Below are 26,195 nucleotides of genomic sequence, written 5' to 3'. Positions count from 1 at the left end.
CCCCCCCCCTCCCCCTTCTCTGCCTCTAGTGATTTCGATTGATTCTAACTTGTGTTTGCATAGAATACGTCGACGACGCGAACTTCCTGGTACTTCCGAGTGATCCTGTGGGGTACGGCAGGCCTGTCGTTCTTCCGATTCCTCGGATCGATGTACTTCCTGGCCAAGTCGGGTATTATGTGCTGCGTCAGCCGCCGCTGATGGGGAGATGGTGTCCCGCTTGTATAGTACTCCACACCCTCCTCCCATTGGGAATTGTGGGTGTCATAATTGGAAAAAAATCTTTCATGTATTAACGCATATGGAGAGGGTGATTGTATATAGTGCGATGATAATAGACTCATGATGGCTTTGAGCGATCACCGATGACGTGATAGAAAAAGTCGAACAGGATTAATGAATATGACCTATCTTACGCTTCAATGAATCTTCAGGGGTGTCAGCCCCCGCTCTCTTTTTTCATCTTTTTGATCTGACCTCTCTCACGTACTCGTCTCCTTTCCCCTTTTCCGACGGGCAATATCTGGGGAGGGTGAGGTTTGGTCGCATGCATAAATGGAGATAGCAGATGGGATTGTGCAGACGACCTGCAGGATCGGTTAGTACTTGTAGAGAAGTCTTATCCAGAAATATTCCTCCCCGCTAAGGAAAGTACACAGGATCATCCAATAGTGCCACTAGCGCATGATAGTAGTATCCTCTAGGAAACGAATACCGTGTAGACTGATGTTGTGATTGGGTAGTTGGAGATATCGCTGCCCCATAGCTGTCAAATTGATGGAACCTGACCGGTGACAAGGCTGCGTTGCTATCACTACTGAGTATGGAGTCCTGATACGTTACCTCTGTGACTCTTCCGCGGACTCTGATCGGTCTCCGGCTTTTGGAGGGCGATACTCCCTTGTCGGAGAAGAAAGAAGGAAGACTTGACTCCTTCCACCATGATCCATCGAACACAGTTCGCCAGACGAATTAGAGAGGCCAGTGGGAGCCCGTGCCTGGTTGTTCGAGCGAGGATTTCGAAGCGAGATAATGATCGGTTTGCTCTTTTCCCTCTCCACAGGTGGATTATTCCATGTTCAGACGTGGAGCCCTAAGTTGGGACTCGGGATATGGGACGGGAGAGACGTTCCAAATCCGACCAATATGTGTGGACAGCCGTCTTCCCGATTATCTGTTATTTGTTCCCTTAGTTCTACTTGAATTCTTCTACTATTGCTTGTCTCTAGAGGCTGTGGGGCGGGTGGAGCCTGGCGAAGATTGTTCTCCATGGCCCGTGTTGGGGTTCTTGAACGTCACTGGTTGCGGTTCCTGGATGATTATGAATTCCCTATAACGAGTCGCATGCAGGCCCATAAGGCAACACTGGTATAATTTTATTCGGCTGGAATTTTGTGAGAATAATACACACTCCGACTTTGTTCTCGAACCTGTTGGTGAACTGTCAGCACCATGGAGTTTAGGTACACTAGGGAACCACATTACATAGAGATAACCCATTACACACAGAGAGAGAGGCAGAGAGCTTTGAGTTGTCGGAAATCAAGGGAAATGGACTGAGATACTAAGCATTACGTTCCTCGCCTTAGCTAGAAAGGCTCCATGTCTTGGTTTAGTGCGATATCCACCCCAGTAGCTTAGCCATTGCTTGTCCAATCCAGTTCGCAACTCCCATCACGCTCTCTCCGGGACCTAGACGGTCAAATGGTATCCCCACTCATGCTGTCTCGAACTCCATATCCTTCTCTTTGTCTACCGGGCTGTCATCCCGGCTCCGGGGTCTGCCGCGAAACAACGATGCGCAAAGATGGATGGCGATAGGCCATTGCCTGTCGGGACGAGGCCGAGTCCACTCGTTCGTTGACCAACATGCGCTTCAACCCGACGCATGATGCACGTGGGGGATGCGATGGTATGATGTGATAGTGTACTCTGTAGGACATAAAAACCTTGCCTGCTCCGAACTGGCCTCGACTTGTCCAGCAAGCAGCATTGCTCAAGCTCACGACTGTTACCTGTGAGGTCAAAATGAAGTCTACGGCCCTGCTTAGCATTCTTGGCCTAGTGGCCTCTCCGGCTCTTGCTAGTCCTGTGCAGTCAGAGTATACTAGTGTACGAGAGGCTCCTTTCGGGTACCAACCTGGTTCCAAGGAGTCCATTGAGAACCTCAAGGACAAGGTCGAGCACCTTGTCTGGGTTATCCTCGAGAACAGGTTTGTGTGCCCTTGGAACGTCCTCAATCTTCCACTGTTGCTAACATGATCCAGGTCATTTGACAATATCCTAGGAGGCGTCCGTCGCTCCGGACTCGATAACCCTATCAACAATGGACCGTTCTGCAACCTGAAGAATGCAAGTGATCCATCCTCGGGGAAGTATTGCACTCGGGCGAAGGACTATGATTCGGTGCTCAACGACCCGGACCACTCCGTGACCGGCAACAACTTGGAGTTCTATGGAACTTATACTCCAAACAATGCTGCGATTGCCCGTGGCAAAGTCGTCGCCGACCAGTCCGGCTTTCTCAACGCGCAGCTCAATGACTACCCGAAGCTGGATCCAGAGGTGGCGACAACTCAGGTGATGGGATACTACACCGAGGAGGAGATCCCCACCCTTGTTAACATTGTTGATGAGTTCACCACATTCAACAGCTGGTTCTCGTGTGTTCCCGGAGTAGGTGACATGGCTCCTCTATACCCTGGCCTCTGGCTAACCTACCCGACAGCCTACAAACCCCAACCGCTTGTGCGCTTTGGCAGGGACCGCCGCGGGACATGGCAAGAACGACAATGACTTCCTGGACTATGCCATCCCGGCAAAGTCCATCTTCGAGGCGGCCAACCAGAAGAACGTGTCGTGGCTCAACTACGACGGCACCAACGGAGAGTTCAACCCGGATTCTCTCTTCTTCACCTACGTCAACCAGACCTCCAGATCGAACGTGGTGCCCGTCGAAAACTTCTTCCAAGATGCCTATTTGGGTGTCCTGCCCCAGTTTTCTTACATCAACCCCTCCTGCTGCGGCACCAACACCAACTCCATGCATCCCACGGGCAACGTGTCTTATGGCGAGGTCTTCGTGAAGCAGATTTACGATGCCATCCGCCAGGGACCCCACTGGGACAAGACCCTCCTCTTCATCACCTATGATGAGACCGGTGGATTCTACGACCACGTTCCTCCACCACTTGCCGTACGTCCGGATAACTTGACCTACACCGAGAAGGCGAAGAATGGCCAGAACTATACTCTCCACTTCGATCGTCTGGGTGGTCGGATGCCGACATGGATTATCTCGCCCTACACCAAGAAGGGTTACATCGAGCAATACGGAACGGACCCCGTCACCGGCAAGCCCGCTCCCTACAGTGCCACATCCGTCCTCAAGACCCTGGGTTATCTCTGGGATATCGAGGACTTCACCCCTCGTGTCGCCCATTCTCCGTCTTTTGATCACTTGATTGGCAAGACTTTGCGTGAGGATACTCCCATCGCCCTGCGCACTCCTCACACCTTTTCCGTCTGACTTGGGACATGTGATGGTGACGGATGAGAAAAAATAATAATAGAATTTCCGGTGACGGGCTAAATGAGTAGATGATATGGATTATGGTCAACCTTGTTCGTATGTAGTGTTCACCGGAGAGGTTGTTAGTTATATATGTGTATATGGATGACGATAAGATAGCTGGGCCTTCTACTGGATATTCATAATAAGCAAAATTGAACACTAGCATGAATTGTTGCAAAATAGGAAAAGTAGAACATGGAATAAAGAGCGTCAGAGTATACTGTAATCCTACCTAACTCAACAAACTCGCAAGAGCATAGGACATTCAGAACATCAAACTGGCGCGCGAAAATCTACTCTACGAAACCAACCTCATTTTAAACCCTCACCTATAACAACGCCCTTCACCAGCTCCTCCAGATCAGCCTCCGTCCTCATTCCCAACCCCAAAAGCTCATTATCCACATTCTCCAGTTCTCCACCGTACCCTTCCGCAAAGATCGCCCGAACCAGAAATCCCACCATAACCCCCATATCCTCATTCCCCCTTTCCCACTCCGGCCGGGACCTAGCCTCCAACTCCGCCGTGCTAACGTTCACCGGCTCCCACTTCTTCCCGGGCACCAACCTCTGAAAGATCGCAAAGATCTTCCGTTGCGTGGTAACCAAGTCGTGCACGAAGACGGGCCGATTCTTCGTCTCCTCGAGATGCGTCAGAACACCCACCACCGCCTTTCCAATCGTCGCTAGGGTAGTGGTGCTGAAGGGGCGATCGCCGCCGTCGTAGAAGGCCGGTGTTTCGGACCGGAAGTCGAAAAGGAAGCCCAGGGCCAGGCCCCAGTCGAGGAAGGGGCCGTGGCGGATTAAAGTGTATGTGAAGTTCGGGTTTTGGGCGGCCTTTTGTTGGAGGGCCTTGTGGATGGCCAGCCGTGATTGGTAGACGGGGAGTGTGGAGGCCTTGGGGTTGTCGACGTTGCAGCTGAACTCGGAGGGGATGAAGCGCTTTACACCTGCTGCGACGGCGGCGGAAATGAGTGGGTTTTGGGTTTTCACCGCCGCCGTGGTTACGGTTGAGACTACGGCGTCTTGGCCGGTTAGGGCGGTCGTGAGTTCTGCGACGGAGTCGTAGTCGACTTGGATGACCCGGACTGAGGCGGGGAATGAGGCTTTGGACGTGTGTCTGGTCAGCACGGTGATGTTGAACTTGTTGGACTCGAGGAGTGCGTTGAGCACTGGGGTGCCGAGGCTGCCGGAGGCCTTGGTTTATGTTAGATATTGACTAGATGGGAAATGTATATTGGAGGTTGGTTGCCTACACCGGCAATTGCAACGTTGCGAATCGCTGCCATTGTGAAAACAGTTGACAAATGGTCAAGTTGAGGTCACTGAAGATAGTATAGGATGGGCTGGGAGGCTTTAAGAAAGCAGAATTTAGGAGAACCAAGGATGTCTGGTTTTGAGATTTGAGAACTTGGTTACTGAGGGCAACTGGAAGGGTTTATATACTGGGCACTTCAGGGTACCTACGGAGGAAATATAGACTTACTGTTGCTTACACTATCCTGGACTGGAAGATTCTGTCCATTCTAACGGAATGGTCCTTTGTTCCGAACTGATCTGATCATAGAATAGCGAATCTGCTCTAGATCATCTATCTCATCTGGTCCATAACCCTACTTAGTAAAGATGCGGATGCAGGTGCGGACCGCTAAGCCTGAAAAGGGAATAAAGCCAATCAGGTAAGACCCCACCCATACCGGAAGCAGTTTAGCGCCATGGATAAGTTCTCTCATCCGGCATTGAAGATATGAAAGACAAGACGACAAAAGACATCAAGGTTCTCGAGATTATTAATATATCCAAGTGGGACGAAAATTTGAAGCCTCTTGGGCCGGATGATCAATATCGAAGTCACATACACACCGTAATCCGGAATTTAGCCCACCCGAACCGAAGCCCATCCACCCGCACTTGCATCCGCACCGACATCCAAGGGTCTACGCCACGCAATGAGTAGCTATGCAAATCGGGTCTGTCTGCGCTGCAGGCAACACAAGCGGAAATGCGACAAACTGCTTCCGGTATGCTCTTTGTGCAAGAGGTGAGTCTACCCTCACAACACGTCCGCTTACCAATCTACTAATGGGAACACCATATGAGATTGAACCGCGTCTGCTGTTATACGGAACCACACGGAATGGGAGAGGCCACAGAGGATTTCGTATCTATCTCACTACCCGTGCCTGACTTGGGTCAGCTCACATCGGCCAACCTCTCACACACGATCAGGACACAAGTCTTGACTATCATTGGCGATGAGAATAGGATTCGAGAGGCTGCGGCTACATTCTTTCGGACTATTCATTCTTGGTTCCCTGTTGTAGCCGAAAACCTATACTATAAGCGTCTGTCTCAAGTTCATGCCCATGCTAGCCCAGGTGCGAGCTTGCTCACGCTCTGCATGTTTCTTCTTGGCGTCAACCCCATCGATGGTGAAATACCGCTCCACATGCACTCTCTTTACATACTAGTTAAGGGCTTCGTGGCGTCACTAGAGGCTGTCGGTACCAATTCATTGGATATGCTGCAGTGTCGACTCCTGCTTACTATCTTCGAAGTGGGTCATGGTATGTACCCCGCGGCGTACATCTCAATGGGCGCCAATGTGCGGGCCGCAGTGGCACTCGGGGCGAATGTGGTTTCGCAGAGCCAATTGATAGAGATATTCAAGACACAAGAAAGAGCGGACGAGGCCCGATGTACGTGGCGTGGCATTGTGATAACCGACCGGTTGGTCTACCCTCCCTTCCGCTACTTATTGTCTCACAGTTTGAGTACCATGGCCTCTCTTGATTTGTTACTGCATTATACCTTTAGCCACTGACTTGTCGGTTGTAGATATGTCTCCTTGGAGAGTAACAAAGCGCCGAGCATTCCCAAAGGCCTTTTATCGGAAACAGTCGGCGGTAACAACGTAAGTGACGTGATCGGAGAGTCTGCTCTATTTTCAGCGGACTAATGTTGAAAATAGGACTGTGAAATCCATGAACTCTCGGCAACGCCATTTCAACCGGTGTATCAGTTCAAGAAACTAGCCCAAGCCTCTCGTTTATTAGAGCAAGTGCTTTCACACGTACATGACCCAGTCCAGCAAATGGAGTTCTTCAACGCCGAAGCTATCCAGATCCTAAAGACGCTAGGCTCATTCAGAGGAACCGTACACGATGATTGTACCGTCCCGCATAGCCTGTGGTACGGCCCAGAGGCTCTATGTCGCAGGTACTCTGAATTTTGTTCACTTCAGGTGTCATACAGAAGCTAACAAGAGGCTGGGCCTAGCGCCTTGATGACCATTTTAGAATTTGGCTATACTCTCAAGGACCCGCCGAGCACGTCCTGTGTCACCGCCTCATTTGCCCTTTTGGGGGATGTGATTCAGGAGCTGGTGGATGGATGCGAGACCCTCGTCGCCCAACGTACCCTCGTTGACCTGGAGGCTGTTCCCGTCTTTGCCGTCCATTCTGTATACAAGGCGGCTCAGGTGTTACTGGGTGTACTGAGGGGCAGTCCTCGGTTTGACTGCAGGAAGGCTGTTGGCGCTCTGAAAATCCTGCTCCGATGTATGAGCACGCGATGGTTGGCTGGGAGTAAGTCTCTTGCATGTTACGGTGAATAGCTTGAACTCCGACTAACTGGATGGCAGAGCGGTACCTTGAAGATCTGGAGAAGCAGATAGAGGTGTAGAACAGTTGCATCTACGCTTTAATCTGGACACACTACGAAAGCAGGATACACGACGTACGAAGACGACTACGTTGCGTGAATTGAGGTAATATATGTCCCATTTACAGTTTTGTAGTATACCTGCAGCATCTTTATAACATGATGAAATAATTTATATTGCATTTGACCTGGCCTTCCATGTATTTCGTTGGGACTGTGATAATGCCAGCCTTCGAGCAGGTGAGCTCTCTTGTCAAATATAAGTAGTAGGGAGAGAGTATGGATAGTAAGTGGGCAAGTTCAATCCGGGAGATTTGAGATCATAGAAAAGTCTCAATTTATAAGTCTAGATACAAAATGGGCTGATTATGCAGCAGATACTATTCAATCCCGAAACCATTCCGCGTAAGTACCTTCATATGAGAGCCCACAGGACGAGAGATTTATATCAAGTCATCGTCCAGGTTCTTTTGCCTTTGATAGGGACAGGATCAGGACCAGGAAGGGCGGAACAAGCGAACCTAGAATTGCCACGGTGGTCTTCCCTAGTGATAAATGGTATCATGATAGTAGCCGGGCCCATAGTCACGCCCTTGGCCATGTCCAATGTGCCCGTCAGGCTGTCAGCTTCGTATATTGCAATATGGTTTTGGGTACGGTAAAGGGAATCGGTGTTGAGTATGTGCCGTTAACCCAAAAGCCATACCAGCCCCTAGTAGTAAATTCACCCTCCCAGTCCCCATCAGTCCCCCCTACCTCTCCATTGCCTACTCCTGACTGGCTCATCTATTCTAGATATCAGAATATGTCCTCCTGGTCTAAGTGGAACAAACAAGGGCTGAAGCGGGGGTTTTACAGTGACCGGGGTATTGAATTGATCTCTATCGGTGAGTATACTTCCGCTATTTTGTGTCTATGTAAGAGTCAAGATGAGGTATTTAGAGGAAGAAGAGCAGATCAGGATGCATACCCTTGATAGTTGAAGTGGCCGACGTTATGTAGGATGTGACTGCCTCTGAGCAATCCTACTCAATCTGCTCCTTCTCTATTGCGAGCAATGGAAATGTGACAGAATCATCAAAGAGAAAGAAGGGGTTCGGAGGGGTATTGATAAGCAGCGCTCTTTCTGAATGTCAATTACTTTCGCTCGCAGCACAGTAGAGTGTGGGCATACACGCCGGAAGTGAAATGTTCCCTAGTCTGAGTATCAGATCCTCGATACCCAACATCGCACATACCTACGGCTACACTAAGTGGGTCTTTCGTGCATTGCTACAGATACTACCCGGGCATACGGACCCTAGATCCATCTATACACTATGAGAAGTTTAGAAAGAGGGCTAGGTACATGCTTCCAGAGCTATACCACCCTCGGGAGCTCGGTATGGTATCCTCCAGAATCTTTTGAATCATTTCCATCCTCAACCCTCTCCCCGTCGGTCCTCATGCTCGTGAGTCAACAGCAGCTTCCCTCGCAATGTCGAAGCGGGCAGAGCCCATGACTGTCGTCCTCTGACTGATAGGATACAAGATAGGGCCAGTGATTGAAGCAGTCTGCCCTTGGACATTGACAAATTTGATACTCAAGTCGGCTGGGCCAACATAAGATGGCGGGCCTTCAGTGGCAATGTCGTAAGTACATGGGAGATTCTCCAATTTCTCGTAGGTGAGGTTCACACTTGGTGCGGAGTATCTCTCCACTGATTGGCTGAATGAACCGGCAAGCACGATTTTGATGCCGTAAAACGTACCTTCAAAATTTGTGCCGAATCCGCTGAGGCTTCCTTGTGCGGCCATCTATTCAAATATTAGAAAAGAGGTACATCGACTGGGGATGGAGAATGACGAAGAACTCATGAATATTGTCGGCCGGTCTTACCTTGATAGAGAGGAAGGAGAGCTCAAGGTATGGATTGGGACTTGTTGACTTGTTGGATTTGCTATTTTGGTTTCTTGTCTTTCCAAGCAAAAATTAGCTGGGGAAGAGAGGTCTGTTTATCCAGAGATTATGAATCCCACAAAGGAGAGAGGCTAGGAGGGGTACATGGCCAGAGTTGCCATATTGAGCCAATTGGTAAGGCAATGACACATACCCCGCAGGAATATTAGAGCATCACACATGTCGGTCATGCAGGAGACTTCACACCTGAGAATGCGCCATTTTTACACGTTCAGAGAAGTAACAGCTAAGTTCCATCCCCAGTGTCTCTTGAATGGCCATTTCCCACTATGATCCTGGATTGGAGAAGAGGTAATGGGTGATTACCTTGCCACAGTGGTTCTGACAGTTCCCCCACGATCTTCTCGCACCTTGCCATACTGGAATAAAGGTCTATCACAGTATCCACAGTATCTGCAAGGTAACGCGGACTGTGCACCCAACAGCCCACACGTCTCCTCTTCAGAATCCGACACAAAATGGACTAACGGGATGAGCCCATTGGCTCAATCACCTCTTCCCCAGATGATCCAAAGTGAACCGTAACTATGTACAGAGTACTTTATCGAATGATTATTGGTAATCATGAGTAGTAGGCGTTTTGAAAAGCATGGACATAAAACACGATCGCCTAGAAGGACTAGATAATCATTGGTGAGGGTATCATCCATTTAGGATATGGGACAAATAAATGATAAGTACATTAATTCTGTTCAGAATTTATGTAGACTCCATTATCACACCTCACTGCCTTGGAAGCAATATCTACCAACCGTTCTTGGTCAGCCCTTGCCTAGTTACAAAGCCTGAAAAATATCGTTCTAAAGACAGGTAGCAGTAGTAGTCAATCCCCCAACACATGACATCCTCCCCTAGTATATCTCTCTTATAGATGCATTTAGAAGACCAGGTGGTAGACAAAAGTAAAAAAAGGGATGGATCTATCAATGTAAAGACCATGTTGCGTTGCCCTTAAGAGGGACTGGCTCGGGAATGGGTGTGGCCAAAACCCCAGTAATATTAATAGGACCCCCCTTCCTAGAGAGAAAGGTGAGGGTGATAGTCGCAGGCCCAATCGTCGCGGCTGAGATCTCAGTGGTTCCCGTCAAGTCCTCTAGATTCCCATAGGTTAAGGCTGCCTTGAGCACAATAAATGGGATTGGGGGTTCTATTGTCCCAGCCACTGAGATGTCCCAGCCTTGGGCCTTGAAAGTACCCCCAAAGCTGGGCCCGCTTCCGTTGAGATTGCCTTCTCCTACACCTAGTCCCCTCATCTAATTGGGGGGTTAGAAAGTGGGCTTAGGTGAAAACACACAACTTGACAACAAATGTGACAAGAAGAGGTCCTTACCGTGATGCAGGGTGGAAAATATCTCAGTATAGTATAGAGAGGGTGCTCTTAGTCTCCTCGTCGGTTGGGGTTGATCTGGGAGTAAAGAAGATCGGGAGTTGAAAGCAGGATGACAATTAGGCGGTGTTTCTCAATGATGGTTTATCGATGTCCAACGCCAGGAAATCTCTATCCGCCATCCATCAGCAGGGACGCACTTGGAGGAAGGGTTCTGCATTTTTGTAAGTGCTAGTGGGGGTAGCGAGAATGGGGTAAGAGGGGTACATATAGGAAATGAGGCCGACTTGCATTTGACAACCCACGGCTCAAGTAGAGAAAGAAAGTATTTTTCTTTCTTTTACAAGGATCTGGGGGTAAATAGTGAGCCTCCAAATAGCCTGGAAGCTTTACTCCAGAAATCCCTAGTATGTCTAGTAGCCTCGATATGCTACCCCCGTCTAATAACGCCTGGCATCCTCAATTCGTAGAGATTTATTGGAGCTTGAAGAGAATAATAGCTAGCTACGTAGGTATAGACACTCGGCGTTCCAGGTGAGACCATACAATCGGACCAGCAAGTCTAGAACTAAAATACCCCATCTTCCTCAACCTCAGTCATCTTCATCCACCTAACCTCACTCGCGTATTGAACTAGATTTCCCAGGACCAAAGGGTCTCTTAACTACATCTTCAAGATCCAGGCTCCTTGACCGGTGACGGTGGTTCTCTGAGAGATTGGATTCACGAGATTACCAGTGATCTTGATGGTCTTGCCGGCCTGGTTTTTGAATGTGAGGCTAGTATCAGTGATACCGACATATGATGGCAATCCCGCAATGTCGAGCACATAGGTGCCAGCAAGGTCTTCCATGCTGTCGTATTCGAGCGTAGCGACGAGCGAAGTCCATCTTTCAACGCTTTGGCTCAAATTACCACGAAACTCAGCGTCGTAGCCTTCGACATTCCAATGGCCATCGAAGTTGTTGAAGGCACCATTAATTGTACCTGTCGCGGTTGGCATCTAGGTCAAACAAATCAGAAGAGGACCAGATAGAGAACTTAGAGAATGGTTATGTTCAGGGATGTCTCACTTTGGAGAGAATTGACGTTTGCTGGTATATCAGAGGGAAAAGAGTTTGGATGGATTGTTTTCACTTGTCTTTCTGGGTGCTGTATTCCAAGATAACTGTGGGAAACTGTCCACATATTTATAGCTGACTCCCCGGCTCAGTCCAGATAATTTCAATCAGAACAATAAGACAACCTGTCGACCTACAAGAAGGGATGCACGGCGAGAGTTGCCTGGCTTGATGAGCGCATTGATTGCCCATGTTGCAAAATGCAACTGTCGAGGTAATGCAAAAAGTACTCTACACGTCACTTGGTACGAGCGAATGAAAATAGCCTGATCAGAGACTGGGGTAGAGGGTTTCATGCACAAGGTATCACATCGAAATGCCTGATTTTTGCCTGCCTGCCAGTAAGGAATACCACAGATGCACGTCGATATCGCCTTAATTCCGCGGAGGTGGCCTTGGAGACATGAGGTATTGACAAACCAAGATCTCTTTTTCAGCAGATTGTCTTGATCCATGGCAGAGTTGACTGCTTTCCCAGCTGTTGGGGTTTTGCCTCCGTATTCTTCATCTCTTGTAGTTGGTCATCTAGGGTAGGGAGAATTGGTTTTCACTCTATAGTAACGAATGTAGCGCAGAATGTGTTATGATGAATTTCACAATCAAAAGCAAGAATTTGGGCATGTTGATGCAATTGACGAGGGGTATTATACAGATCCTTGGTGGCTACAAAGTATCCATGCTTCAACCTGAGGGGGTCAAAGGGTGTAATACCTCCACGTCCCTCAACCCAAAGCATCATTCTTTCTTCTGCGGTCGACTATTTGTCAAGCAGTGGCTGGCTCACTACACCAAGGGATGTGTCAGCCCGTCCCCCACCGGGTCACCATAAGAGAGTGGGTTCAAGATCGGATCAGCGTTGACCCCCAGAGAAGGATAGTAGATAGTCATCTACCGTTAAGGAGCAAACTATACTATACAGAGATGATCTATGAGCTGTGTTGAGACTTTCTTACTCTACTGGGTAGGATATCGGTTTACCGACAGAAGAAGCAATTGACTCTACGATCATTCGAAAATCGAACGATGTATCTTTCGTAGAGGGTAAGGTTTCGAACAACCCCGCTCTTTTAGGATGAATAACGAGTCCCATAAATTAAACCGTGGCTGACCGGGTCTCCGCAAGCACGGACTCAAAGGGCCGGGGATCTTTTCCGAGTAGCATTCGAGATTCCCTCCAGGTCCTGTAAAGGGGTCGTCGTACATATGACCGGGGAGTCCGTGCGCCTGGTAGTGCGTCGAGAGGCTGCGATGAGTGGATTAATCACCTTCTGTACGTTTCAGCTCGAGGTGGAATGAGCCACAATGGATGATGTGCTGGCAAACCCCACCCATGCATATTCGTGCATTTGATCCGACAAGGACGGTTATATCGTAGGAGCGAATGTCTCCGGCGATATTCTCTCTGCCTTCCGTCATTCTCCTCACAAGAAGATTTTTTCTTTCTTTCCTTCTTTCTTTTTCTCAAGTTATTGGCGGAAACCTCCGTAAGTCAACCTAGTTAACCCCAAGCTAGCGATGAGTAGAGGATCAAAGAAGCAACAGAACAAAAAAGAAAAAAAGAAAAAGAAAATACAATATCGAACCACCAAGCTTAAGTAAACTATGAGGATACTACATCCAATGATACTAATAAAATAAATCACGGTTGTTGAAGGACATACGTTGTTGGCCCCCACTATAGTTGTTTTGGCTCTGAATGAGTATACAGTGCGAGTTTATTATACTATCGCTAAGATCTGAAGAGAAATTTTAATCTACAAGCAGAGCTTAGTATTTCACATGACTTCAAAGATTTCAACCTTTAGCGTGTTTGAGAAATCGGTTCTGCGCCAAACTGATTGTGTTGAAATATGATGAGGCCATCTCTACTCAACAAGACGGCCACGTTGCTTCATGTCGCTGACCCATTCCTGTTGAACTTGTCGGTAGAATGCGTCATCCAGCAGCACATCGAGGCCAACGAGAGCATTCGTTTTTCCGGCGCGAAAGGACTCCATATGTGCATAATCCGTTCCAAGGCCGGCCTGTTGGAAGCAGGGGGTGTGGTGCATATCAGTGGCGTTAATGCTGAACGGGGCCTGGATCCCTGGCTGAATATAGGAGCAGTTCCCAAAATCACTGGAATTAGCAACATTAGTAGATCTCAGATGGGCCCACCATTACGGTAAGTTGTGACGTACGAGCTACCATTCTTATTCACCTTGGGGGATGAGTCGGATGGGGAGGGAATATCAGCCGGCGTGAGGCCTAGATCGTTGATCATATACTGTGTATATCGGTTCGCCAGGGACATATTGGTTACAACGTCTTCGTACAAGGCGTCCCTGAAGAACCATTAGCGCCTTCTAAGCTATACAGCCTTTGCACCGAGCGCTTATTCACGGACCAAAATAATTCCACAGTACACCCTGGAGCAGCTGCAGCCCCTTCGTAAATCGGTATGACACGGATTCGGAGACGCTCCAACTCAGGCGAGTCAATTGCACACAGAGAAAAACTACCTTCAGCGTAGTCTGGAATAATATTGGGGGCCTTCCCAGCGTCCAGTATGACAGACTGGATGCTCTCCGTCTTCTGAATTTGTTGACTAAGGGGCCCTAGTCCGTCATATGCCAGCACAATCGCGTCGCAGGCATTCATTCCATTTTACGGCGTAGGTGTAGTATGTGCAGTCTTTCCGTAAAACTTGGCCCTGAATTTCCATGATGCTTTCGTGACGGCCCTCGCGGTGGAAAAGTCCGGCATTCCGTGCGTCATGAGGACAACGCTGCAGTCCTTCCACGCACTATGGTTTGCCATGATGTATTTACCTCCACCGGTCTCTTCAGCGGGTCATTACAGTCAACGTTCCCGGGATATTCAATGCTTTCATTGCGGCAGAGACACCGACGGCTAAGGCGAGGGTTGATGTTGTGATGAGATTGTGGCCGGATGCATGGCCAAGTTCAGGAAGAGCGTCTGCGAAGATGCCCCCCCCCCCTATCGTGAGCAAGCTATCATGTCCCGTATGTGGTAGAAGTCTGACCATATTCCGCATTGTAGCAGACCGTTCTCTCACAGGCTGCGACCAAAAAGCGTGCTTCAAATGCCGTGGAGCCGCATACCCCAGTTTTCACCGTCTAACCTTGACTGCTAACCCGTTCCGCAAGCAATTTGCAGGCTTTCTCTTCCTTGAATCTCACTTCGGAATTGTTCCAGATCTATAACTGTCAGTAGTTTGTTATAGAGAAGCAATGGATCAATCTTACTTCCAAATTCAGCCGACGTAGCTCAGATGATGACGAGTCAATGGCATCGGAAACTAGTTTGATAGCATGCTTTGGAAGGCCAGTGGTGCCTTTACTACTTTATTGATCTATGAAAGCAAAAACCGTGTTATGTAGCTTACAAAGACAGAGAAAGTATAAGAATAAGAAAACGTTCATTCCTCGCCCATTATATATCCCCTTGTGTTCCTTGAATAACTGTCTTGATAGCCGATGGCATCGGAGGGATCGGTCCGGTCGATGAATGCGACTTCTATCTCCTCTTCTTATCTCTTTAGCTTCAACTAAGTGTCATTCAGTCTAACTAGTCGGTAATGCGGGCCAGTGGGGGAGGCAGACGATATGCTTTTGCTTATCATCGCCTAGGCCAAATCGTAATGAATCGATGGTGTATTTAGCAAGGAGGATCCCCTTGCCATAGACTTATCTCCCACATGCATTATCAATGTCCTACACTGGATCGATCTGGGAGTCTCATTCAAGTCCTTTTTTTTCAGGAGCATCGATAGAGACATAATATACCAGACTATGCAGACCGGTGTTGAGATGTCAGAGAAGAGTGATGCTACAGTTGACCATGTTCTACAAGAGGTGAGATCGAATTTAGAGATAGATATGCAGGGGTGCTAATGCCAATAGAAACGAGAAACCGCTTCGCACTGGGATCTGGTTCTCAATGTACGGGATTGCTCAAGTGGTTGTGGGGATTGTGGCCAGGCAACCGTGACTGAGCCAAAGATAGGAACGGGGAACTACAGGAGTCAGACTAGGTCATTAGCTAATTGATATTGACGTACGAGGGACGCAACAAAAATGATCACATTGCTTAACTTGTAAATTGGAATGTCACTTTTAATGTGGCCAATTCCGTACTTCAACTGTTTTCTGACAGGCATACATTCTATCTCATATCTCGGAGGTAGATTTCTACTGGCGGACAGCCCCCTTCTTCCTCTTCGCTGCCCTGAGTCCTACAGTGCGAAGTGGCTTTCCTCCGCAGAGAAGAATGTCGCCATCAAACGAGTGGCCGAAAATCAGACGGGTCTTGCTAATAAAGAGTTCAAGATCTACCAAATCCATGAGGCTCTAGTAGATCCTCAAGTATGGATATGGATCTTAATACTCTTTGTCATTGCTAACAACATTCCTAACGTATGCGATCTATCCTCACCTGTATTCTTGGTTAAAATAGGGTTCATTATATATCTAGGGAGACATCAGTGCGTTTGGGCCATTGATAATCGAGGGAATTGGCTACTCCAAGCTTGGATCTAGTCTCCTCGGTACGCCATTGGAGGCGCACAGGTACTTTAAGGAGTTTAGTCAAGTGGCACAGATTTATGCTAACGACGGGCGAGGGATAAATCCCTCTGGGGATCGATTCATGATTCTGATCTCAGCAAGTGTCTCACTCGACCAAGAGCTCTCTCTAGCGTTAGATAACTTTTTCTCGAAAGCATATCCTCATCATCTGTTACCCTGAGCTAGGCCCACATTTACATTCTTCTAGGTGTTATTTGTTCCTGACAAGACGTTTTCCAGGTCACTAGACCCTTGTACATGATACAGGAAGCTAAAGTGAAACTGACCCAGAGTCCAAAGATGGGGACCGCTCAATAGATTCTCGATATCTCACAGGGTTAGATGTACTGGTCTGGATGGAATGCCATGTGTGAGGTAAAGCCACTTCCCGCAACGAACTGCGGACTCTATAGCTCTAACGCAAGTTAAATGCTAATCGAGTCTCTTGAAATGTACATTTGTTACTTCAAAACCGAGTCGTCGGGTTGCTACTGAGATCCTAGAGCCAACATCTAACACGTAAGGAAATAGACTTCCCAAGCTAAAGCTCACACTCTATATAGTACAGAACAAGGTGGCCGCGTGGTAGCACTGGAAGAACATATTAAGGTACTTGAGGATGCAATAAGCTCCTCGTTTTATTTCTTTCAAGAAGCCATACAGCACCGTGGGTCCTGCTTGACTCCTCTGTTTGGAGTGTATGTGCACACAAAGCATCGAGATTCACGTGTAGCTTTTTCAAGGCATTCAGCTTTCTAGGAAGTAAGGGTACTACGTTTGTGTATACCATGCTGCGGTTACAACTTGGAATGACTATGTAACGCGGCATTAGGCCCTCAATCTCTACCTTGTATCGGATAAATCAAGACCAAAATCAAGCCTCGAACAATAAAGAATGAACCATACATTGATAAATGGAAGATTTCCCGTCAGCGATGCACTCATTGGGCCACTAGCCGGATAGTTCCACCAGCCTGTAGGCTTGAACAAAAGGCGACAAGGGTAGGAAGGAAACCCAAACAAAGTAGATGAATACCCGTGGTGTAAGATCGTATTAGTCTACTTGCATTAGACATGTAGTCAGAGCACTCATGAGTCCATGCTACTGGTCATAAGCCCGATACCTTTGGACAACAAACGGTGTCTGCACTACTACAACTTTCTTCTCGGTGGTCTGTGCTTCAGTCACTAGGGCCAGTGAGGTTTGTATGACAACCGGTATCACGAATCCGTAAGGCTCAGTCTTAGCTACACGGATAGTGGCAGGCTAGTGGCAGGCTAGTGTTCCTCACCAGGGTGGTTATTATTGGTCATAGTTGAGCACTGGGATGGTGTCTGGACAGCATCTCGTACTAGTTACACCTTGCCCGAGTGGATGCTGAATTGAACAGATATTATAGTCGAGGATTATCTGTTACCCTGTCTAGTAGGCTCAGCGTTAGATGGGTGGGTCGTACACATGGTACCTTTTTCGAGGAATATGCGCTACAAAGTCAACATACTTACGAAGACTATAGCCCAAGAGGGAATAAGATAGGAAAAGGGACACACAAAGGGAGGAGGCTTTCTTGTAGAAATGACTAGGGTACTATTGGTTTCTGCTGTACCTGTACTGGGCCGGCATGCCTGGAGGGCTTTTGGTTGTAGCGAGGGCTGGAATAATGCCCAAGATTCATCCCCATTCCGGAGACGTGTGGGGTAGCACTGCTTGCCGAAAATTTCTTTTAACACTTTGTTACTAGTTTGCGCGAAGACGCCTTGGGATATAGTCACGTTCTCATTATAGGATTGACTGGGCCCAGTGGTCACAGAAGTAAAGCAGCATCCTTGTCTACAGGCTCAATGTCAAAGCCAAAGTGTGCTAAGTGGTCATGAGCTGGGAATATGCAATATCTTGTTTGTTCTCCAACTTTGCGCTAGGGGGTTAGGAGACATATGGCATGCCTTCGGGTGATCTCCTCGCCAGATTGGCTGACCGCGACAATATGATGGTGTAGAAAGCCAAACCATTCCAGACCATATCGTATTAGGGCGCATGCATGCGCGAGAGTTGGAACAGTTACACACTTATCCTGTCTCGCCTTGTAGGTCATTGGTCGACCTAGATAGATATACTTGAACCCAGTCAAACCACATACTACCCACCGAGCTACAGACGTTGCCCAGTCACCGCATTATAGGTGATCCTGAAACCGGTACACTCCTCACCGTACCTGTTCCACACAAGTTTAATTTTCTTCTTTGATAGCAGGGCTAACAGGAGTTACTTTGAGGCCACTGAGGCGATTGAGTCGACATGGTGGCTTGTGGCTAACTTGTAAGTAAACATATTGGCGGAAGGCTACTATCGGCATCTCAAGATATAATAAGTGATCATCTAGAGAGGGTTCGTGCGCAAAGGTTCTGTGGCCTTCTCGCTATTATGACTAGGAAACCTGAGGGATGAATGATAGTTGGCCGACTGGTGAATGAGCTTGCTGAGGACCTCTATCACGAGACCGAGCAAAGAGATTAGCCTTGCATAAGTTTCGTATAGGAGGATTGTATGTGTGATGGGTCATCGAATTGGTGTGACCATACTGGATTATAGGGTCGTGATGGAACGTCAAGTAGCTGTAATTAGACCATGACTACTCATGCGAAAGGGAAATGTCCGCGTCAAGAAATATGATTGCTCAGGTTTAGGACTCGGAGGCACAGGAAGAAGTTAGCTTGGCCTGCAGGATATCCCGTCAATGCCATGCATCTGTAGGTGTTCCATAAATCACGCATGACACGCATACTGCACGGGTTATTCATCTGAGAAACTTTAGTGCAGTTCGAATGACAACAAGGCCGTCTCAAGTTCCCGGAGCATATGGCAAAGTTCGTGGCCTACTGAACTGTATCGCAAGGTTGTCTGCCAGGCGTGACATGAAACCGTGGCACCGGCTCCTAGTAGCGCCGAACTACGAAAGGGCTAAACTAAGGGGTCATAGAAAATTGCTCATGGCGATCTAGGGGGACAAAAGTACGTTCCAGAACCTTGGATGGGTTGGGCTAAAGTAGTGGATCCAGCTGGCCCACATATCACCCACGATACGCGTTAACCGCCTCTTATAGCACAACTAGAAGAGAGAACTAGGACTAATCATCATAGAATGAACCCGTCATGTCGGGCTACCTGCACACTCCACCGGAAATAATGAGTGGTTGTGACCTATTGGGGTTGGGCGATTGCCAATCGAGATGCCAGCCCATATTAGCGTCTCAGACCACCATCATTGTCTCCACCGAACCACCTCCGTTGGAAAACTATCGGAAAGACATGCCCATGCACTGCGCCAAAAGGCTTACACTATACGGGAGACTTGTCGCGGAAAGCGCGCTGAACAATTTTGAAAGCACAGTATTGTCAGTGTCCGGATCCATCTTGACGAAGCACAGATCCCTCCCGATAGTCTAGTGAGTCGATGGCGTGGGTCTCTCCTTAGTGTCTATGATCCGGGGCATGGGACCTTCTACGTGGCCTGATGTATCAATGACTCTGGCCATCTTAAGCTACGAAGGAACGTGCCCTCCTGCAGAATTGAGTATGACCGAACAACAGCGGCTGGAGCTGGATGTGCTGTCAGCTGTCACATTCAGCTGAGAACCAGTTCGCTGCTACCTTTGAGAATCAATCTCGGCCCAACTTGGTATCGGTGATCGACAAGGGGAAGAGGGCTTGTGTCACAATTCTGAACCCATTTCTGTCGCTGCTTAACAAAGGTAGAGTGGCACAGAACCAAGGGGACTTCTCATGGCAAATTATATGGTGGGCCGTCTCCTTAGTAGCCATGGGATGGCTCTTTGTTCCATGAACTGTGTAAGGAGGTGTCAAGACAGCTGTCTTGCTACACTGCTCTGCTGATGATTGATGTCCTCCCCATGCTATGCGCAACTCGTCGAACAGATTCATCTCCATTCTCTTGACAGCAGTGCTTGACAACTGTAAGTAAGACCAAAGAACTAGGTTGCACCATCTCGAGAATACCATTGGGTCTCTAATATGAACACCCCTGTGCTGCCAAGACTGATGTTGTCCAATATGAGCCGTCGTAGTCTAATCAACATAGACTACCATAATCACCGTACGACCTTAGCGAGTGTAACTTTAGCCAACTACTGCTAGTCATCCGGGTATTACTTGGCAGTGGCCGTTTACTACGACGGGTCGGTTCTTGCAAGGGAAGCGTTTTCTATGCAGATTTACGGCGTGGGTGGACAGTCACACTATCACAGTATTATGTTTGTATATGACAAATACGCGCATGCTTTGTTTCAATACTCCTTGTCCTTTATAGTTCTTTTTTGTCTTTTTTCTTTGGCCTCAATATCTGCCGGCGTCCTCCGTCAACCTTGCACGGTATATGCTTGCGGCCACTTCTCCAAGCTTAGAGAAAGGGATACCTAAAGCGAGTGCCGTCGTTGAGTTTCGAGGACTGTCACCCCACGGCGCCTTTGTCCCCACATTGAATCCACTCCCAGCTTCTGCACATTCCCCGGTCCTGGTTATCCCAACTGCGTTCAACAATCGTGCGATAGACCTCGGCATCTTCGCAGATGGTGTCCTCAATCTGGTCGAACAAATTACTGATAAAGTCCCGATGTTTCTCTTGAACACTGGCAAGCCCGTGAATAAATAGAGGGACCAGAAGAAAAGGTGAAAGCTCCAGGATAGTAATCCCCGCCATCGATGCCACTCCTCGTTCCACCATGGCCTGGACCTTGTCATCGCGCATACTGTCGGGATGGAGAATGAGATAGAGCCAGGTAAAGAGTGCCGATGTGTAGGAATCGTATAGGTCTTGATATTGCTCTTCAGGGAGGGTTTTCGGTGGTTGCCAGTTATCTAGGTCTTGCCATATTGCCACGGCTTCCGTAATTGTGGTCGAATTGTTCACTCCGCCGGTCCGCGATCGATAGTGAAGAGAATATGTTCTTCGTATAATGTCTAACAGGCCGTCGTTCATTCCAAATGTATGGTCTCCTTCTCCCGATTCAGAGGTGTCGTTGGTTGCAGGTTGATTGTTGCTGGCCGGGGGATAAATAACTTCGGCGGTGAAAACCTCCAGGATTGAATAATCCATGGTGGGAATTGAATGGAAGTTTTAGTCTTTTAAAGGCTACAGGGACTTAGTTGAGCTTTTTATATGTTACTATTATCTCTACAGAATAGTCCTAGTCTAACATTTACAAAGGCGCCGGAGCCGCAGCTATATTTCATCCCTAGCGGGTACGGTTAAAAGATTGACGATATTTCTTTTGCCGCGGGAAGGGGGGGAGGGGGGGGAAATAAAAAATAAAAATAAATTATATTAGAGAAAACCAGAACAGAAGAGATACTCTCGCCCAACCCAATGAGGTGGTACTGTACCTACATTTTTGCCCTAAATTGGTAGCACCGCGTATCAACGGTGGGAAAGGCGACACGTCATGTCCGATATAATCAATCAAAACCGGCGAACAAAAGGGACTCCCAACGCTTTCAAGCCATAGAATATAATTCTAGACCGACAAAACAGCGGTAGGAACTGCCAAGACAATCTCTAACGTGGATCGCTGTCAAAATCTCCGATCACTTACCTTTGTGTCGGAACCATTTGGCACCCCTAGAGCCTCTTGGAGAGATAGCCAGAGTGTTAGTCTTTCCACGTTAGCCGCTCGATGGTCACTTGAAGAGGATCTCGGCCAACTAATGAAACTACAACGAAGAGACAAACCCTCAGAAAAATAAATAGAATAAAATAAAATAAACAGTTTGACCCACGTTCATGGTTCCCCGTAATAACAATTCATCGTTTAATTCTCATGAACACAGCAGTTTTAAATCGGACTGCGTAGGAAAAATGTAGGATAGAGGGCAGTCACGCCAAGGCCAAGAAAAAAGATCTTCGGCTCAGTGCTTCTAGCATAAAAATAGTCGGAAGAAAATTTTCTTCACCTCTCCCTAATCGAAGTTACTCGCTTACAACGTGTACCACAAGTTTGACCTTTTAGTATCGTAGGCATGCTCAAGAAAAGACTATAGCCTACACGTAGCCTTTACATGTTTATGCGCCCTCATCGCCTATGAGTTGGCCTGTCGTCCTCGCTTGAGAGATATGTAGCAGGAATGCTGCGAAAAGCCTCACTGGTGGTTGGGTTGAGCGGTACAGACTCCAACTGTACCACAAGCCTTTTCGACTAGAAAGCTGCTGCTTCCAACATCGGGAAGATCCTGGTAGAATACGGCGGCTGGATCGGGTAGCCGCAGTAGACGAATTTCCCATTCTATTTGGCACATAGAGTAGCTGGCCAAGTTCGGATCTTCCTGTCGGTAAAGCGCAAGAGCAAACAGTCTATATCTCACATATCTGCGAGACTGTTCTCACGAAAAGGTACAACCGCCGCTAGGTATATCAGCCGCTCGGTCTCCAGCCATGCGAACCATCCCGCTATACGAGTCCCTAATAACCTCAGAAACTCCCCTTTCCCTGCAGAAGAATTGTACTGTCTTCCGGATCAGGGTGGCATTGTCCTTGATATATAAATCTCTCTGTTGCATATCGGAAGTCGGCAAGTGAGCGTATTCTCCGCTAAAATTCACAATGGCCTGCACAAGTGATAGCATATAGCCCCGTTTGAGGCTATGATCGGTCTTGTGTCTCCAACTCCCGCCATATTTACTTTGTTTGTGTTGTGCTTATGTTTTATTTCTTTGCTGGCGGAAGACCGGGGTATCCTGCAAATATATATTAATATAGATTTGCTCCAGTTTGCAACAGACTTGGCGGGATATTTACTATAGGGCCATTGTTCAATTGGCTGTTCACGCAAAACCGATATATCTATACTACAGCGACAGGACTTAGTATACTTCTAAGTTCATTGTGAGTGGTATTTCGATTGCCTGCAGAGCGACTTGGTATATCATTGCCGATTACGGATATGCGGTGCTGCACGGTCCTTTTAGTATCCATGCATTGTGACGTGTAACTAGAGTTGTAGACCGCATATCTACTCTGTAGTGCAGTCCACCACCCAGTGAGTGTGCCATGATTTAGGGCTTTTTCTGGTCCATCGTTTGGAGGGTTTGGGTGCTCTCCTTCCTCATTTGGTGTCAAGCAAACACAACAAACAAGACAAATCAAGCAAAACACATACAGGCAGCGTCACGCTAATCCTGTTTTAGGCGCTCTCAGAGGGGTTTCTCCGAGTCCGTCCGTGACTCCACTGAACCCTAACAATCTAACCAAACAGAAGGAATCTTACGTCTTTCGGAGATAAGAGTCCTGGAGCACCAATTAATTAGTCGATGTACTCCAATCAGCAATATGGAGTAACGGCTCGGTCACGGAGATATCGGTCGAAAGCTTCGGCTTATCCACCATGACATGACACTTACCACCAAGAGAACAGCACTCCAACATCTTCCTTTCATAGCATCAAGGCGATACAGATTGCCCGACCGAACGGAAAGTCCTTAAATAGTTGCCATGACTGGGTCCCCTTATGCCGTGAAGAAACGCCGACGCCCAGCGCTGTCCTGCAGCGAGTGTCGGCGTCGCAAAGTTCGTTGTGACCGGAACCGCCCCTGTGCTCAATGTATAGCCCACAGGACCAATTTGTGCACATACGATGATGCTCGCCCAGGACTACAAGAACATCAAAGACACGAAGAGGCAAACGATGGTTCTAATATACTAAATCCACTGGGTACCAGTCAAGGGACCGGCGCTGATAGCGGGCGAACGATCCTTGAAATCCATCATCCAGATAATCCTGCCGTCCCCACTGAGGAGCAGCCGAACGTAGCTCCGGATACCTCGTTTCCCTGCCCAACTCCCCCGGCGGATTCTGGTCAGGTCCATGGTATAGTATCCAAGACCAGGCTTTTTGGTCCCGGCCATTGGATGAGCACAATTCCTCTGGTATGTCACCCTGTTGCTCGGTCAGTACGGCGTCTGAATCCTGATTGATCGCGCTATAAAGTTAAAGGGCTTACCAACTCTGGAGCCTGTCTCCCACTCTGCATCTCCGTTTTGTCAATCTTTTCGGGGGGTGTGCTATGAACCCGATTGCTCAATCGTGGAGGCTGTGGCCCAATGTAAGCAATTAGCTCGCGACATGAAGAAGCAACTTCCTAGTCGAAGCCCACTGCCGGCGGGCATCCATCAGTCGTTCCCTAATCGCCTGGTGATGAAAGAGTTAATCGACCTTTACTTCAACACCTTCGAGTCATGTTATAGAATTCTTCATCTACCGTCATTTCGAGCAGAGTATGAATGCTATACCCAACAGCCAGAAACGGCCCATCCATCATCTGTGGTGAAGATATCTCTTGTCATGTCTATTGCAGCTGCATTGCATTGTGATTCCACGTTACGCTTTGACTTACGTGTTAAAGCTCAAAGGTGGATTCACATCTCGCATACATGGCTCTCGGCACCTCTCGAAAAGGATCGTTTAACCATAGACGGGATTCAAATCCATTGCTTGCTTCTGTTGGCGCGACAAGTCAACCGCATTGGTGCAGATCTAGTCTGGATTTCCTCCGGTTCTTTGATACGGATGGCTATGCAAATGGGGTTGCACCAAGATCCGACTCGCTTAGGCCCAATGAGTCTACTTGAAAAGGAGCTTCGAAGACGTCTCTGGTACACAATCTTGGAGATCAACGTCCAATCTGCTCTGGACTCTGGAATGTCCGCCTCAATCACAGTGAATGAATATACAACCCAGCCACCATCTGACCTTGGCGACGATGAGCTGGAGGAGGTCAATCAGCACAAGCCGCCCACAAAACGAGTTTCATACCCTACACCGACTTCCTTCCAATGCCTATTGGCAAATTCCGTACCATTACGGTTGGTAGCTACGACAGTCATCAATAGCCTGCAGGAGGGACCCCCATACGACCAGGTTCTCTCCCTTGGAAGCGAACTGGCATCGGCTTGTCGCAATGTAGCAGCGTTAGTTGACAAACATGCGTCACTCGAGGATGGACCATCACCAAATGAATTTCGGTATGGCTGGTGTGACCACCTTCATCGCCGGTTTTTGCTGTGCCTTCACCTACCTTACGCGGTCCAAGCCAAACAGAGCCCTCTATACAGTTACTCAATGAAAGTGTGCTTGGAAGCAAGTCAGGACTTGGTCTCTCTCCTGGAGAATAATTCATACCATCGCTTGCTGCTTATTGGAGGAGGCATGTTTCGGGACATTATCACGCGAAGTGCCTTAGTGATCTTTCTAGAACTTGTTACACAGCTGGAAGATGATAGTTCCACCTACTCTAAGAAACGGAACCGCTTACGAAGAGAGCCACTAATAGCAGATGCGCGTAAGGTGGTCCGATATGCGCACGATAGGATGTGCTACGGTGAAACAAACGTGAGGTGCTATCTATTTACCTGTATGGCGATGGCCCAGACAGAGGCCATGCTGGACGGTAGATCTACAAAAGATGACATTCTTAACGCCGCTCGAAGCAGCCTCGCAGTATGCCATGGTATATTGAAATCCATGGCGGCCGGTGCACTTTCGAACAAAGCGATTGATTCCGACCTTGGAGCTTGGACGTACAATGACATGGCACCCGTACCTACCGCTGTCAACACAGACTTTGACTTCCTCAATGATGAGAATATGAATTTTGACTTTTTGGATTCCTGTATCCTTCAGCGGTGGATTGACGAAACATTGCCCTAGAAACAATTGAACCCTGAGCCAGAACCAATGTATACGAAGATCTGCTCAAGCTGGGGGCTAAACTCTTCACTCGTCATCCTAATCAAGCGTAGGACTACAAATCTCTACCACCGATCGCTATAACTACATCCAAGCTGCTGGGGAGTAGAGTTTTGTGTGTATTTTAATAGCTTAGCTGTTTCTGACTCTCGGGTTTCAACTACCAGACATACCTTGTCTCGATACCATTATACGGCTACAATAACAACTAATACGTACGGTATATTCA

General features: G+C 48.1%; 8 protein-coding genes across 8 annotated transcripts; 3 read left to right on the top strand and 5 right to left on the bottom strand.

Moving 5' to 3' along the window:
- Positions 1-2,028: 2,028 nt before the first annotated feature.
- On the top strand, positions 2,029-3,529 carry BDW43DRAFT_314844 (putative phosphatidylglycerol specific phospholipase C; the record flags this gene model as incomplete). Its single annotated transcript, XM_032047920.1, has 3 exons — positions 2,029-2,213; positions 2,268-2,676; positions 2,729-3,529. 3 exons carry the CDS (start codon positions 2,029-2,031, stop codon positions 3,527-3,529), a joined length of 1,395 nt encoding a protein of 464 aa, XP_031896483.1.
- Positions 3,530-3,665: 136 nt separating this feature from the next.
- Positions 3,666-4,950, bottom strand: BDW43DRAFT_322112 (aromatic alcohol reductase). The gene is made up of 2 exons (XM_032049489.1): positions 4,831-4,950; positions 3,666-4,771 (listed from the first exon to the last, which is right to left on the bottom strand). The coding sequence occupies exons 1-2, from the start codon at positions 4,861-4,863 to the stop codon at positions 3,887-3,889; spliced, it is 918 nt and encodes a 305-aa protein (XP_031896482.1). The 5' UTR covers positions 4,864-4,950; the 3' UTR covers positions 3,666-3,886.
- Positions 4,951-5,341: 391 nt separating this feature from the next.
- On the top strand, positions 5,342-7,424 carry BDW43DRAFT_288041 (uncharacterized protein). The gene is made up of 6 exons (XM_032043231.1): positions 5,342-5,615; positions 5,675-6,304; positions 6,413-6,488; positions 6,546-6,793; positions 6,854-7,161; positions 7,218-7,424. The coding sequence occupies exons 1-6, from the start codon at positions 5,524-5,526 to the stop codon at positions 7,256-7,258; spliced, it is 1,395 nt and encodes a 464-aa protein (XP_031896481.1). The 5' UTR covers positions 5,342-5,523; the 3' UTR covers positions 7,259-7,424.
- Positions 7,425-8,680: 1,256 nt separating this feature from the next.
- Positions 8,681-9,034, bottom strand: BDW43DRAFT_314841 (uncharacterized protein; the record flags this gene model as incomplete). The annotated part of the gene is made up of 1 exon (XM_032047919.1): positions 8,681-9,034. One exon carries the CDS (start codon positions 9,032-9,034, stop codon positions 8,681-8,683), a length of 354 nt encoding a protein of 117 aa, XP_031896480.1.
- Positions 9,035-11,188: 2,154 nt separating this feature from the next.
- On the bottom strand, positions 11,189-11,527 carry BDW43DRAFT_314840 (uncharacterized protein; the record flags this gene model as incomplete). Its single annotated transcript, XM_032047918.1, has 1 exon — positions 11,189-11,527. The coding sequence occupies one exon, from the start codon at positions 11,525-11,527 to the stop codon at positions 11,189-11,191; it is 339 nt and encodes a 112-aa protein (XP_031896479.1).
- A 1,983-nt stretch (positions 11,528-13,510) lies between these two features.
- BDW43DRAFT_303043 (uncharacterized protein) lies at positions 13,511-15,991 on the bottom strand (the record flags this gene model as incomplete). The annotated part of the gene is made up of 9 exons (XM_032045359.1): positions 13,511-13,731; positions 13,803-13,969; positions 14,032-14,232; positions 14,296-14,420; positions 14,485-14,603; positions 14,671-14,724; positions 14,770-14,845; positions 14,894-14,987; positions 15,843-15,991. 9 exons carry the CDS (start codon positions 15,989-15,991, stop codon positions 13,511-13,513), a joined length of 1,206 nt encoding a protein of 401 aa, XP_031896478.1.
- A 4,688-nt stretch (positions 15,992-20,679) lies between these two features.
- Positions 20,680-21,324, bottom strand: BDW43DRAFT_314838 (uncharacterized protein; the record flags this gene model as incomplete). Its single annotated transcript, XM_032047917.1, has 1 exon — positions 20,680-21,324. One exon carries the CDS (start codon positions 21,322-21,324, stop codon positions 20,680-20,682), a length of 645 nt encoding a protein of 214 aa, XP_031896477.1.
- Positions 21,325-23,659: 2,335 nt separating this feature from the next.
- Positions 23,660-26,162, top strand: BDW43DRAFT_288040 (putative C6 transcription factor). The gene is made up of 2 exons (XM_032043230.1): positions 23,660-24,147; positions 24,209-26,162. Exons 1-2 carry the CDS (start codon positions 23,713-23,715, stop codon positions 25,925-25,927), a joined length of 2,154 nt encoding a protein of 717 aa, XP_031896476.1. The 5' UTR covers positions 23,660-23,712; the 3' UTR covers positions 25,928-26,162.
- The last annotated feature ends 33 nt before the right edge of the window (positions 26,163-26,195 follow it).

This window comes from Aspergillus alliaceus (assembly GCF_009176365.1).
Source record: "Aspergillus alliaceus strain CBS 536.65 unplaced genomic scaffold BDW43scaffold_51, whole genome shotgun sequence".
Lineage (NCBI taxonomy): Eukaryota > Fungi > Ascomycota > Eurotiomycetes > Eurotiales > Aspergillaceae > Aspergillus > Aspergillus alliaceus.
This window is presented reverse-complemented; position numbering and strand designations above follow the sequence as displayed.

Excerpts from the sequence above, each read along its gene's own strand:
- BDW43DRAFT_322112 (XM_032049489.1), bottom strand. The coding sequence starts at position 4,863 with ATGGCAGCGATTCGCAACGTTGCAATTGCCGGT. Across the intron at positions 4,772-4,830 it reads GCAACGTTGCAATTGCCGGT|GCCTCCGGCAGCCTCGGCAC; the intron begins GTAGGCAACCAA and ends ACATAAACCAAG.
- BDW43DRAFT_288041 (XM_032043231.1), top strand. The coding sequence starts at position 5,524 with ATGAGTAGCTATGCAAATCGGGTCTGTCTGCGCTGCAGGCAACACAAG. Across the intron at positions 6,489-6,545 it reads AAACAGTCGGCGGTAACAAC|GACTGTGAAATCCATGAACT; the intron begins GTAAGTGACGTG and ends TGTTGAAAATAG. Across the intron at positions 6,794-6,853 it reads CCAGAGGCTCTATGTCGCAG|CGCCTTGATGACCATTTTAG; the intron begins GTACTCTGAATT and ends GGCTGGGCCTAG.
- BDW43DRAFT_288040 (XM_032043230.1), top strand. The coding sequence starts at position 23,713 with ATGACTGGGTCCCCTTATGCCGTGAAGAAACGCCGACGCCCAGCGCTG. Across the intron at positions 24,148-24,208 it reads GGATGAGCACAATTCCTCTG|TTAAAGGGCTTACCAACTCT; the intron begins GTATGTCACCCT and ends CGCGCTATAAAG.